Raw genomic sequence first — 14,183 nt, forward strand, 5'->3', positions numbered from 1 at the left:
ATGAATAATAAACATTTATCATGATATAAGGAAATAAATAATAACTTTATTATTGCCTCTAGGGCATATTTCCTTCAATACGTGCGCTTTGCACCGATCAATACATCATGAAGCATTGCCAAACTCTCGTTTCCAACAGTTTGTATAGGATTTATTCCCAATCCAGAGGTTGGCATTGACGTTTAACTTCCAGTCAGATGGTTAAGTAAAAATTTAATACTTTTTTGTTGTCTAGGCACCACTAAAATGTTAGTTTCGGCACACACAATATAATAATTTATACTTGAGGTCACGACATGTACATAGACGCTTATATATTTCTTTTTCTTTCGACATATACATAGGCGTTCTTGCATTTAGTAGGAGCTCCTGATGCATATAAATCGAGCGATGGAGGAAATTCTTATTCTACACTCATAGGAATAAACTGCCCCTATAACGTGCACCCTAGCACAACACCTGGCGGCCTGTTCCAATTTTACAAGTTTTATCCTATTTTTCTATTTATGTTCTTTCTGGCACACGCGAACATTTCTTCCAGAAGTATATAAGCATATTTTATTCCCCAGTTGCCGGTGATCAGTTCTTCAAAGTACATGATTTTATTTAAATACATAATTTTTTTAACATATGGATATTTTTTCTGTATAAACACGATCACTTTCTAAAATATGAGAGTACCATTTTTCCCCAAACGTATGGACATTTTTGTTGAGATACATGAACATTTTAATTTCTGCACATTTTAAATAACTTACTTTAGTACAGATATCTTTCAAATAAAAACTTTTTGGAATAATAAAATAATAAAGTAAATAAGCTGGTTTTGGGCCGAACCAGTTCCAGTTTACGCAGAGAAGAATAATGGCCTGAAACCCAAACGTTTCTGCAGGCGGCTATCGTTCGAGCCCACCTCATTCCATGGGCCGAGCAGACCGTAACCCGTAACCGTAAGAGCGCACAAGCCCAATGCCCACAACGCGCAACAGCTCCACCAACCCAACCGGCGAGTTGCTCACCGGCCGGCCGAAAATCGTCTCAGCCGCCTCTGGATCTGCGGCCGCGTCGCCTCGTCGCCGGCCAGCATGGCGCGGGCGCGGCTGGCGAAGGAGCGGCCCGCGAGCACGCCGGGGAAGCCAGCAGACCGGAGGCGGCAGCTCCACTTCGCCGCCTTCCTGCTGCTCGCCGACGCCGCGCTCGTCGCCCTCATCGTCGCCTTCGTCCCGTGTTCGCGCCCTGCCCCTGCTCCCTCTTTCCCTCCCAGCCTTCTCCCGCTCGCAGCTAACCTCCGCGCTGTTGCTTCCGTGTGCAGATACCAAGATCGACTGGGACGCCTACATGTCTCAGGTACCTGCAATCGAGCACCAAGCTCGTTTTTTTCTCCTCCTTTGGGTGGAGAATTTGGAATTCGGGTTGAGCCAGAGGTTCTGACTTCTGAGTGTTGGTTTCGTGTGGAAGGTGGATGCTTTTCGGGAGGGGGAGAGGGACTACACCAAGATCGAGGGCGACACCGGGCCGCTCGTCTACCCGGCCGGCTTCCTCTACGTCTACTCCGCCATCAAGTTCCTCACCGCCGGCCAAGTGTTCCCTGCTCAGGTCACCTTTTCAGTGCTAATTTTTTTTGCCAGCGTCGTCTTGTTTTGCTTGTGTTGCCGGTGGCTGTGCTGAGACAGTGCGCTGTGTTGTGTCTGCAGATCCTGTTCGGTGTCTTGTATCTTGTCAACCTGAGCCTTGTTCTGCTGCTTTACGTCAAGACTGAAGTGGTATGGGTGCAAATTGATGACATTTTTCACCTAATTCCGCAGCATTAGTTTCACAATTCTGAACTTAAAAAACTTGTTTGTTTAGTTCAATGAGGATAACTGTATATAATTTTACAAGGGACTCCAAAACCGTTTGAGTGTTTTTTACCAGTTAGAAATCTCATAGCAAATCTGCACGACCGGGCTTCCATTGGCAGCACTTCTGTAGATCTGTTTACCTAAAGTAGTTTCTGATGCCTCCCTGTTTCTTGATCATGACGACCAGCTTCCTTGGTGGGCTTTAGGTTTGCTTTGCTTATCAAAGCGAGTTCACTCCATCTTTGTGCTCCGTCTTTTCAACGATTGCGTAGCTATGACGTTGCTCCATGCTGCTATGGTCTTGATTGTCTATCACAAGTGGTACCTCGGCCTAATTATTTTCAGGTGATTACAAACTGTGTGAGTATGACATTGATTTATCATTTCATCCATTCTTGTTTCTTACAAAGTACTAACATACCATTCCGTTAGTACACACCTTTTGCTCTCTTTTAATTGCAACTACTTTTGCTGCAGTGGAGCTGTCTCAGTTAAGATGAACGTGCTCCTTTTTGCTCCATCTTTGTTTCTACTAATGTTGAAGGTATAATATTATATGACCATGCTCTGTTCCTTACATCTTATGCTACAAACTTTTATCTTACCAAGTTCTTGATAAAGGCCATGAGTATCAAAGGAGTTTTTCTTGCTTTGTTGGGAGCTGCAGGAGTACAGGTGTGTTGTGCTTTGCTTTATTCATACTTGTCATCTTAGTTTCATTTAGGCTACGCTATGCTTGATGGTTCCTTCTAGCATGCCAATATGAGTTATTCATATTTCACAAATGTCATGTAGGGTTTAAAATAAATGTTTCTTGGTCTTCCTTTTTTTATTTCAAGTTGTACTGACATCTGCCAGTGTGCATTGTAAGGGGTTAAATTCACCCTCATTTGGACAGTATGATTTATTTTAATTTTCTGCTAAATGCGAGTTCATTATGCAGCAGTTCTAGTATATGAGTATTGATTAAGATATTGCCATTTTACATGGAAAAGCTAGTGACTATTGATATAAAAATGTGTCCTCAGGAGAACATGAACTTGTTGTAGTGCTGTGCTCTATGTTGCTTGGGAAGTGGCTGGATGGCCAGATGGATAAGAAGTATATCATTTTGTCTCTAATGCTTTGCATTTCCATTCTCTAGGTTTTGTTGGGTATCCCATTCTTGTTGTCACATCCTGTTGAGTACATCTCAAGAGCTTTCAATCTTGGGCGTGTCTTCATCCATTTCTGGTGCTTATACAATACTTCTGGAATTTCAAACCATTTCAGCACTATAATTATACCCAGTATATCACATCCCAGCCGTGGCTTCATAGATTTATTATTGCATATATGCAGCTGTGATACAATCTTATCTGTTTTATGCTTTTCAGGTCTGTCAACTTTAAGTTTGTTCCTGAGAAGTATTTTGTATCAAAAGAGCTAGCTATTGGGCTATTGATTTTTCACCTCACTACTCTTATGGTGTTTGCACACTACAAGTGGTTTAAGTGAGTATGCTCTTATATTGGGTCTAATCAGTTGTTACATGCTAGAATTGTGGTGAAGATATGCATGTAAATTATTATTTTCGAAACAGAGGCAAAAGATTTGCCTCATCGATTAATTAAGAAGAGAATTGCCCAGTTAATTAATGGAAAACCGGGCGAAAACCGAGCATATGCAAAAAGTTCACCATAGCTGTTCTCTAAACTGTATGGTTCTTGCTGATACTTACTATTCTTGCACTTGTTGACAGGCATGAAGGTGGTTTGTTCCATTTTGTGCATTCCAGATTTAGAGATGCTACATCAATTCAACAGCTCATTTCGTGCAAGCCCAGACAGTCCATTCTCAGTAAAGAGCGTATGTTCACTCTAAAGCTTGAATTACTTGTATTCACATCATTTGGAACTGTTCTTTTACGTGACTAATGAGATAATAACAACTTCAATCCAGATATTGTAACTGTGATGTTTGTTGGAAACTTCATTGGCATTGTGTGTGCCCGCTCATTACATTACCAGTTTTATTCTTGGTAAGTACCCCCATCACCACCACCACTGCCACCGCGCAAGTGTAGCCCGGTACCTACAGATGCTGGAAATGAAGTTCGTTCTTCTGTTTGCAGGTACTTCTATTCATTGCCTTTTCTGTTGTGGAGAACACAGTTTCCAACAGTAGTCAGGTAAGGCAACAGACTCGTCTAAATTGCTTTTCCACCTCAAATCAGTGTGCGCTAGTGACTGTTTGAACAAATCACCCATGGTCATGTTTATAGGGTGCATCTGTTCTGTGAGGCACCAGCATCTTTACATCCTTTTTCCACCTTAATTTTTTGTCATAATCATGTGCGGTAGCTGTTTGAACAAATCAGTCATAGTTATGGTAAATGTCAATAGAAGTTCTTTTGTTCGCTGTTTTTGAAGATTATATGTGTTCCTTCAGAGGTGCTTCATTTCTAGTAGTATTCATCCTTGGTTTCTTCTGTCATGTCATATCCTTCATTGTTCCAGGATCATTTTGTTTGTTGTCGTGGAGCTCTGCTGGAACGTTTATCCTTCTACCGCCTATTCATCACTACTTCTGTTGTTCGCGCACCTCCTCATCTTGTTCGGCCTATGGAGTTCGCCTGCCGAGTACCCCTATGTCGATAAAAAGGACAAGGCGGACAGTAAAGAATCGGGCAAGGCAATGTGAAGCTTCCCTGCAGGATATTTCGATCCTTTGATGTAGCAGTATTACAAGAACCCTGATACAGACAGCATGCAGAGAGGTTTCTCTAAATCTGAAACCATGTACTCGGAGGGACATCTTTGTCATATCAAAGATGCAACATTTGTAACCTGTCAGCATAGATGAAAACAGTCAGCAACTATGACGTTGTATCATCTTCCTTGTGTCTAGCCACTTGCGTTATACGGTCTCCTTGACTTGAAAGATCTTCTGGAAATTTATACCAGCAAGTTCCTGGACAAAATAATCATAATGATTCTTTCCAGACAAAAGCAGTTCATCAGTTGATCCAACATCTTCATAAGGCAGAAGCTTGAACATAGTAACATAAAGCTGCCATGGCAGTAAAGTTGCCCGAATCTGAATTTTGAAATAAGCAATATGAAATGTATCTGGAGTTCCCTTTTGACCTGCTTGCTTTTTTGTTTAGACAAACATGCTTTTTTTTAGGCAACCTGCTTGTCTTCTTCATGGACTGTGTCGCACAAGGCCTTTGACAAATTTAGCGGCCCACAAGGCCACAACTGAGCCCACAGCCCACAGGCACACTCGTTTCGTTCCGAACAGCCCCCGACCAAAACCTCGCTCGTTTCGTTCCCCAATCTCCTCCTACCTTAGCGCGGCGGACCGGTGGACCGGCGGGTGAAGCGCGGAAGTCGGAAGGCCGGTACCGCGGCAGGCGAGAGGCGGTGCGGCGCCAAGCAGCGGAGCGGGCGACCAGGTTCGGTTCTCCATCTCCTCCCTAATCTTCCGTATGGAGCTCGCACCGCGGCCCGCACGCTAGCATAGGCACTTAGGCAGTGGCTGCTGCTGCCGGCTTACAGAGGGCCAACGGGGAGGGCAGAGGAGTAGTACTATTTTTGCAATTACTAACTAGTACCAGCTGCTGCTTGGGTTGGAGCCAAGCCCACCTCTATAGGCTTTAGTGCAGAGGGAAATCTGAGAAGCCTGTTGTCCGTCCGTCTTTTGATTTCCGGGAGCACTCACAACAAAATTAACTGCTCACGAATCGCCCACAGGAACACCAAGGGGCACGCTTTAGTTAGCTCCTAGTATGCCTCTTGGTGTTAACCTAGGAGTAATCTGTTCACACTAACGGGAGCAGCATATATAGAATTATAGATAGATGCCGGAGCCACTGTTCTCTCTATCCCTCGTTTCGCTTGTTGTTGCATGATGGATCTGTCCAAGTATGTGACCTATCTGATATCCTTCTTCCGTAGGTATGTGGACGGATTAACTCTTCGTCCCAAACAATAATAATCTCCTAGTAGTTTGGAAGCATGACTTGGATCATCTTCTGCTAGTAGTTTGGCTACTAAATTGCATGAGTCGAAATTTCGACCCTTCATCCAGGGCAGATGGACGGCCGTCCTTGAACCCGTAGGATATGCTTCTGGGGAAGAGAGAAAAGAAACCCATTTTCTCCGACAACTCCAAAACCGATGTGACTTTCTCCCTTCTTTGGCTGCTAACTGGATTCTCACGTCTCAGGCTCAGGATCCGGGCGTTCCGTGCGATGGGCGGAGAAGGCGGCACGGAGGAGGAGCTGACGGCACAGGAGACAGCGCTCTATGACCGTCAGATCCGCGTCTGGGGTGTTGATGCTCAGAAGAGGTGCGCCCCTCCCCTCCCAAGAACCCCCAGCTCTGCTCCTCCTATTTTTTTTCTTTCTTTCTTTTACTGCATCATTTTTGTACTTCTGTTGGGTTTTTGTGTTGGGAAAACCTCGTTTGGTCTTTTGAGATTTTTCGAACCAATGTCCAACCTTTTGGATCATATCAAACTTAACCTTCTGCTACGACTATGGATTTTCCCCTGATTATGTGAACCTGGTTTTATCCTTTCGGTATAAAAAATTTCGGACTTGTTTTTTCCTGCCAATGTTCTGTTCTCTATTTCGTTTATTTATAATATCTGTCTTTTACTGGTTTTGTTACCTTGTGTAACACTGTTTGGGTGCATTCATCGTTTTAACTGACTGTTATATATGTGCTGCTTGGAACAGGCTAAGTAAAGCGCATGTGCTTGTGTGCGGCGTGAACGGTACTACTATTGAGGTGGGTAACTAAAATTGTCTTCTGTTATTACGCTTCACAGTTAATTTGCCTTTAAAAAGAACTTTGATGGTCTACTATTGATTATGAAAAGATAGCATTGAAAAATTAGGGTTCAAGGTGTTATAACTAGTATTTGCGGTAATGTTCTGTGTTTGCATCGCTCAAATGAATAAGTTACAATTCAGCCATTTTTAGTTTCTTTAAACTGTCTGTGTGCTAGACTCCTACGTTTCTTTGTAAGTGCTTAATCTTTTTCTTTGCTAGATAAAGGGAATTAAATTTGAACTCATCGTTCCTTTCATTTCTGATGGCATATTCTTAACTTCGTTCTTCGCCCTCGTCATCTCATGTTCCATCTTGCCAATGCGCACTTATTTTTCAAACAGAGGTCCCCAATTCTTCTGAACTTCAGTTGAATTTCAATAATTTAACTTCTCATATGTCATTTACAATTTAGTTAATTTACTGAAAGTACCCACATACACTAAGTTGATTTCTCTCCTACTCCGCAGTTCTGCAAGAATATTGTTCTAGCAGGAGTTGGCAGTTTATCCTTGATGGATGATCACATAGTCACTGAGGATGATCTCAGTGCAAACTTCCTAATTCCTCATGACGTATGTATGCAAGGTGTTAGCTCACGAGCTGAGGCTTGCTGCGAGTCCTTGAAAGATTTCAATCCAATGGTCCGAGTTGCTGTCGCAATAGGTGTGGTGTACAGTTTGATGCACTTGTTTTTAATTAGTTTGGTTATTAGATTTAAGAAAAATATATTATACAAAGTGATCATGTCTTGTATTCTTGAATTGGCGTTCATTTTATTGTGTCTACTGATAATGCTGCTATAGTTGAAAAAGTTCTTACAAGAAAGATCATTTTGTGATAGGAACAAACAGTTGTTATGTCTGTTTTACTAATATTAGTTCTGTAAGAGAAATTTTCAACCATTCTTTGGTGGCCATAAAATCTGATATTCTTTTTTACAGTATTGATTGGAAAAGTTATGACTATCATGTTGTTTCCAGGTGATCCATCACTAATTGATGAAGGATTCGTTGACAGGTTCGACATCATTGTAGTTAGCTGTGCATCTCTTAAAACAAAGGTGCAGATCCTTATCTAAAGTAATATTTTCACTAGCTTCAGTTTCTTTTGTCACGTGTTCTGTTTCTTATCCTCATTGTTTTTGCATCTGTGTTATGTTTTTAGTTGTTCATTAATGACAACTGTCGGAAGAGAAGCAAGCATATTGCCTTCTACTCTGTAGAGTGCAAGGATTCTTGTGGTGAAATATTTGTTGATTTGCAGAACCATAGTTATCTTCAGGTATGTATTACTCAAGGACATGTGACATCTAGTCTATTGATACATCACTTAACTTTGTATTACTTCCGTTGTTTTTCACAACTAGAAGTTGAAGGACATGTATGCCTTCTAAGTGTGCCTACAATTGTTCTATGCTCAGTTGTCACCTCTAATAAGATATACCTGCTTGTGTGCATGCATTTTCCAAGTTGTACTAATTACCATGCAATTAAGCTGATGAGCCATGCAATGAAGCAATGGGAGAGGGTCATTGAGTATGGCGCTAAATGTTGGCCTACTAAAAGGCGACATGTCCAACAGCTAGGTGTAGCAGAGCTGTGCATGTTGAGATGGAATGATCGGGTCGGGACAAGAGTTGGGGTGGCACCGTTTGAAGAGAAGCTTGTCCAACATCGTCAGAGATGGTTTGGGCATCCAGAAGGGCCAGTGAATAGTGGGCCGTTATGGAGTGCATAGTGGGAGGTTAAGGCATGTTGATAATGTCAAGAGAGGTCGGGGTAGACCAAACTTGACATTGGAAGAGTCTGTAAAGAGAGATTTGAAGGACTCGAATATCACCAAAGATTTAGCCATGGAAAGGAGTGTGTGAAAATTAGCTATCCACGTGCCAGAACCATGACTTGGTTTCGGTATCTTATGGGTTTCAACTCTAGCCTACCCCAACTTGTTTGGGACTGAAAAGCTTTCTTGTTGTTTGTGCTTTTCTCTTGTAATTCATAAATATCTCGTTATCTTTTCCATATCTTTATCTTTACTCCTCTACTCCTATAAATATTTGAGTTGGCAATGATGGTTCGACTGCCATCTACCTCCCCTCCACTAAAAGTAAATGGCCTTTCTGATTATTTTGAAATTCGACTCTAGGCTGCCAGCGAAGTAATCTTGGGTCGTGCCTACTTTATTTTCAAGATACATAATGGTGGCACCTTCTGCATTGGCATGTTTGATTTTGGATTGATTGTCGCATTATGGCGGGCTATTCAACTTGTCAGCATATGAAAACCCAATATTCCTGTGGTGATCTCACTGGCTGTCTATATTTTGGTCTGTCAATTCTTAAATGGATGATAAACAAAAGTGAGCACCTTATGGTGCTTAAACAGGGCACAGTTTACATATCGAATCTGGTACCAGGGATTCAGTTCTATAAAAACCACTTCTGGTTCAATTACCATGGTGATGCTTTGCAAATTAACATTAGGTCATTAGCTAGTGGAACACATTTTCTATCTTCAGTTCATTCTTAAAATGTATTTCTGAAATTGTGTTTATTTTTTCAGAAGAAGCCTGGAGGAGAACCTGAACAGCAGGAATTGACATATGCTAGCCTGCAGGTATGGAAGTTTGATTTGATTTTTTGGCAGTTGGTCTTCGTTGAGACAAACTCTTTCAGTATGCATGCTCATGTTTTGTATTCCTCGAGTTGGTGATCCTTGTTTTGCTGCCATGTGCTGTTCTCAGTAGTATTTTGTTTGCAACTTATACATATTACATGATGCGCAGAAGCAATTCAAGTTATGTGTTTATATTATAATATGAAAAACATGCTGATACCTCCTACGATAAACATTTTATTTTTCATGACAGCAGGGAAAAAGATGAAAGTAAATGCTTTTATTGCCTTTCGTTTCTTCCTTCTAGTTCTGATGTGGCTCTACGATGCCACCTACCCTTATTTGGAAAGGCCTGCATTTTCTTTTTTGTGTAAAACATTTCTTGGAGGTAGCTCTGGTGTCTGGTCTTTGTTCTTTTTACACTGCCTCTGTGCTTTCTTAGATACTTATGCATGATTGCTAATGTTATCTTGTTTTTTCTTTGTTTGTCACCACTTAAATACTGGTTCAATCTGTTATTGTACTCATGATGCTATATTACTCCTGTCATGTAGTCCAGTTATAAAATATTACTGGAATACCTGCATATGATTTGATTGCAGGAGATATTACCAAACCCTTTAGGATGCTTCAATTGCCAAATATAACAATCAATTCCGATGATTGCAATTGTATCACTACCCTTCTGCATGCTTCAGGCGTCAAGTATTGCAAATTGAAGTACAATGGCTGCATTTACATTTTGTTTGTTTTTATACAGGAAGCTATTTCTGTGCCCTGGAGGAATCTGCCCAGGAAAACAACTAAATTGTACTACGCCATGAGAGGTGATGATATGATAACTTAAGTTACTGTTCCTAAGGTTTATCTCGTCTAGTAGTGACAATTGAAAATGGGTGTTTGTTTACTTTCTTGGCCTTCTTTTTTCCTGGGTAAATATCAGGCAAAAATGTGATTATGGTGAAAACTCGTGAAATTCAGGTGTTGAAATTTCAGAATAAATAAACATTATCAGATGTAGGGGGTGGGCGCATGTTCCATATCCTTGCAAGATTTAAGATCGATGTGATTCATTTGTGATGTACAGTAGTGGAACAGATCAAATTGAATCGTTGTTTCACTAACTATTTTCTTTTTCGTACCTCAAAGCAAATGAGCTTGCTCCTGATATTTCACAGAAAGAGAACATAACATCTTATATTCAACTAGTTTTCTGAGATTTTCTGTAGGACTCCTATATTTATTTTTCACCAAAAAATTTACTGATCTGTATGTTCACTTGATCTGCCATGCAGAACCCTTTTGACTGTTACCTATGTGTATTTTTCGCTGTCTTGGTTTTGTAACTAGCATAAGTACGTCGTTTTGCAGTCTTGGAAAGTTATGAATTATCTGAAGGGCGCGAGCCTGGTGAGACAACATTTTGTGATCTACCTGCAGTTTTGGCTCAGAGGAAGGATATGTGTGATAGAATGGTACAGCTTTGTTGTTTGTCGTATTTTGAGTAACCGAGTCACGTTTCTTCAGATATTTTCCCTGTTGCTGTAAACTGCAGTCTTTAAGCGAGTCTCAAATTCCTACGGCTCTCCTGGAACGGCTTTTAGCAGCTGGAAAGAAGGAACATCCTCCTGTATGTGCAATCCTTGGTGGCATTCTTGGTCAGGTAGGTTCAATCTTCCATCGTTATTTTCTGATTCTTCTATTGTTTAATTCGTGTCATAGCTGGAAAATAAGAAAAGTAATCTATATAATTTAGGCATAGATCAGTATCTTTTTTTTCTTCAAATGTGGAACATAGTAGCTCAACAGAAAATGTAGTTATCTCAAGCAACGTGTGGTGTTATTAAGTTATTACTAGGAAAAAGTAGGTGACACATGGAGATGACACTTTGAATTCTTATATGTGGACTACTTCCCTTTTAACTCGCAGTCTAGGGCATTTGTATTTGTGCTAGCAGGGAAAGGAAGGCATCCAAAATATGTAACAAAATGAAATATGATAATATAAGATACATCTATTCTCTCTTTTTGGTACCAGCTAGGATTGTTCCTGTGGTCATGTGTGTGTTTGAATAAAGGCATTTGACTTGTCCATTATCTTCAGCAAGCTAGTGAATTTGGTTAGAGGGGAGTAGATTCTTAGGAGAGTTGAAAGGATGGAGTTCTATTCCAAATTAACTCAGTCTTCTTCTGCTCTTCTTTTTTTGTTGTAAAATTTTCTTGTGCCATGAATCTATCTATCTCTGTAACAAGAAACCGAAAATATAATTAAAGGATTACTTGTCTGGTTACATAGTTCGATATGTTTGTTTCCTAATTCAGTTTAAAATTTACATCAATTGTCACTGGGATCTTTCATTTTTAGGTCCCTGTATTTGCTCAAGAAACTTAGTCTCTTAATTTAATACACTGTCACTTTAACATAATGCCAGGTTTAAATTAACAGTCAAGAAAGTCCAAACACAAATTCAACTAACGATTAGTGATATCTGACCTGATTTACTGAAAGCTTGATTATGCCTTTTTCTTCTAAATAAAGTTACTGAAGACTAGTAAAATCTGTTTGAAGATACCTTGAAACTAAATTCAAACCTAAAATCGTCATTTTTTATGTTGATCACATGTCTTGTCGAGTAAACGTGCTATGTTATATCTAAAATTATCAGTTAAGATTCAGTTAAACTGGACTTGTCCTGACTGAAACCATGAGTTGCATGCTAGTCCATCCGTCCCATAATGTAGTGTCAAAAACGTCTTAATTATGGGACGGAGGGAGTATTTGCCAAAAAATATGTACACATGTCAACCCGAAAAGTATTTCACTAAACTATATGTTATGGTGTGATTCTGCCAGACATGTTGCATCATCTCCTCTCAAAGGTATACCTGTCGTTCCCTATTACTGGGAACCCAACTATGATCTGACTGTAAAAAACTGGAACACATATTTTAGGATAAATTGCAAAAGCCAGGACTTGAACTCAAGACTGTAGGCTTTAATACCATCTTATGCTTCATGCACTAGCCAACACAACCAAAATTCCAAACTGATGGAAAGGGGTAGGCAATCCACATATACACTTCAACACCCCCTCTCAGGTGTGACGCGAGAAATCAACACGTGAGTAAACTCAAGAGGTATGGCTTAAGATGCCTATACGTGGACACAGAGGGGGCCAACAACAATTTTTTGGATAAATTACGAAAGCCAGGACTTGAACTCAAAACCTTAGGCCTTGAACTCAAGACCTTAGGCCGTGATACCTTGTTAAGCTTCCTGCACTAGCCAATGCAACCGAAAGTTCGAACTGATGGAAAGGGCTTAGGCAATCTGCATATACACTAAAACAAAACAGTGCTCAAACTTTGCACACCGGATAGCAGTTCAACCTGCTGCACATCACTCGTGCTAGAAAAAAAGTTGCAGGCGCAAGTACTCAAACTTGTGACCTCATGCTTCAGAGCAGAGCTAGTGCCACCCACCTAGTGAACTTGGCTTGCTGTTTTGCTGATTGCGATGCAGAAATAAAGGTACTTGCTCCGTAACCGAAGTACAGTACCACTAATTTTCTACTTGGTAGGCCAGCAATCACACGAATGAACTGGCATTCCAAGTAGATAGCTCTTGGTAAGTTCTGAAATTGCATAACAAACCACTTGGTGGAAGCTAGCTGTGGTTTGAAGTTTTCCACATGGATCGTTCAATGAGAAAAAATCAATCACACAGATGTAATTGATCTAAGAAGGATGTGTTTGAACTCGTGATGTATGCTGAAACAGGTAGAAAAACCCCCAGTCCAAAATAACACTAGATTCCATTTATGTTTTGCTGCAAAAATAAGCCTGCACGAGTGTGAATTTGTTTCCATTTCAAGCCTTCTTATATTTGAATATTTTCTTTAGCATACTGACCACAGCTTTGCACTTGGTTTTTGGATCTAACAGGAGGTGATTAAGTCTATATCTTGTAAGGGCGATCCGATCAAGAATTTCTTTTATTACGACGCAGCTGATGGTAAAGGGATCATGGAGGACATCCCCCCAACTCCCGTAGAGCAATTCGCGTGATGCCTAGCTCGCATTGGTCATTAATCACTGATTATTGTACCCAATCATTGGGGCCAACATGTGACAACTTCTTATCGTGGCCGAGGCAGAAAACTCATATTACCTCCATCCTTTTTTTCTGAAGCATTCTTACCCAAGCTGGTCACAATCGTACTGAGCAGATTGCTGGTGATGGTAGTAAGTAACAGGGGATAACCGAAACAACTATGTCCAAATGGATCAGAAAAGAAAGAAAGAAAAAAAAACTTATGTCAAGGTCATCCCAAGTAGCTGTTCAGGAGTTTTTTTTCTGAAGCATTCTTACACCGGATAGGTGATGAGGTAGTTTTTGGTCTGTTCTTGGACCCGAACTAACAGGATCATTTCCTCTGAGGAATGACAAGTAGGAGGTCCAAGTTTCTCCTTGCGGCAGAACTCCAGCATATCTGATGTGATGTTGAGGCGGATAACTTGAGCTGCCACCAAGGGATGCACTAGAATTTGTGGCATCTATAACATATGGTTTGTGCTCAAAATCAAAGTGGGGTGGAGCTTTGATGCTCCTGGTTTTTGAAATCTGATTTGAACATATTTTTAAATGTCACAAGATTTGGATAAATTTCACGTCTCAACATTCTGTGTGTGCACATTTTTTGAGTCCATGTATAAAAAGAGAAAAATTGGTGTTTAAAAATGCTTTTTATGAGACATTTTTTTCTTTTTTGCACAGACGACACGAAATGTCATTTTTTTGCGAAACTTGGTGTGCGCACATAGAATGTCGAGATGTATGCGCAAATTTTTTGATCGGATTTTTTTGACATTTCAAAATATTTTTACGTGGAAGGAGCATAAGC

At 40.6% G+C, this 14,183-nt stretch overlaps 1 protein-coding gene across 1 annotated transcript; it reads left to right on the forward strand.

The window, feature by feature from the left end:
* Positions 1-970: 970 nt before the first annotated feature.
* LOC123076127 (uncharacterized) lies at positions 971-13,484 on the forward strand. The gene is made up of 24 exons (XM_044498536.1): positions 971-1,227; positions 1,313-1,347; positions 1,459-1,596; positions 1,695-1,763; positions 2,029-2,186; positions 2,319-2,385; positions 2,463-2,516; positions 2,986-3,074; positions 3,218-3,334; positions 3,583-3,689; positions 3,783-3,861; positions 3,955-4,011; positions 4,340-4,519; positions 5,077-5,280; positions 6,054-6,176; positions 6,568-6,619; positions 7,132-7,327; positions 7,645-7,724; positions 7,829-7,945; positions 9,226-9,279; positions 10,040-10,106; positions 10,651-10,754; positions 10,835-10,942; positions 13,225-13,484. Exons 1-24 carry the CDS (start codon positions 1,086-1,088, stop codon positions 13,345-13,347), a joined length of 2,520 nt encoding a protein of 839 aa, XP_044354471.1. The 5' UTR covers positions 971-1,085; the 3' UTR covers positions 13,348-13,484.
* Positions 13,485-14,183: the final 699 nt, after the last annotated feature.

This window comes from Triticum aestivum, chromosome 3D, assembly GCF_018294505.1.
Source record: "Triticum aestivum cultivar Chinese Spring chromosome 3D, IWGSC CS RefSeq v2.1, whole genome shotgun sequence".
NCBI lineage: Eukaryota > Viridiplantae > Streptophyta > Magnoliopsida > Poales > Poaceae > Triticum > Triticum aestivum.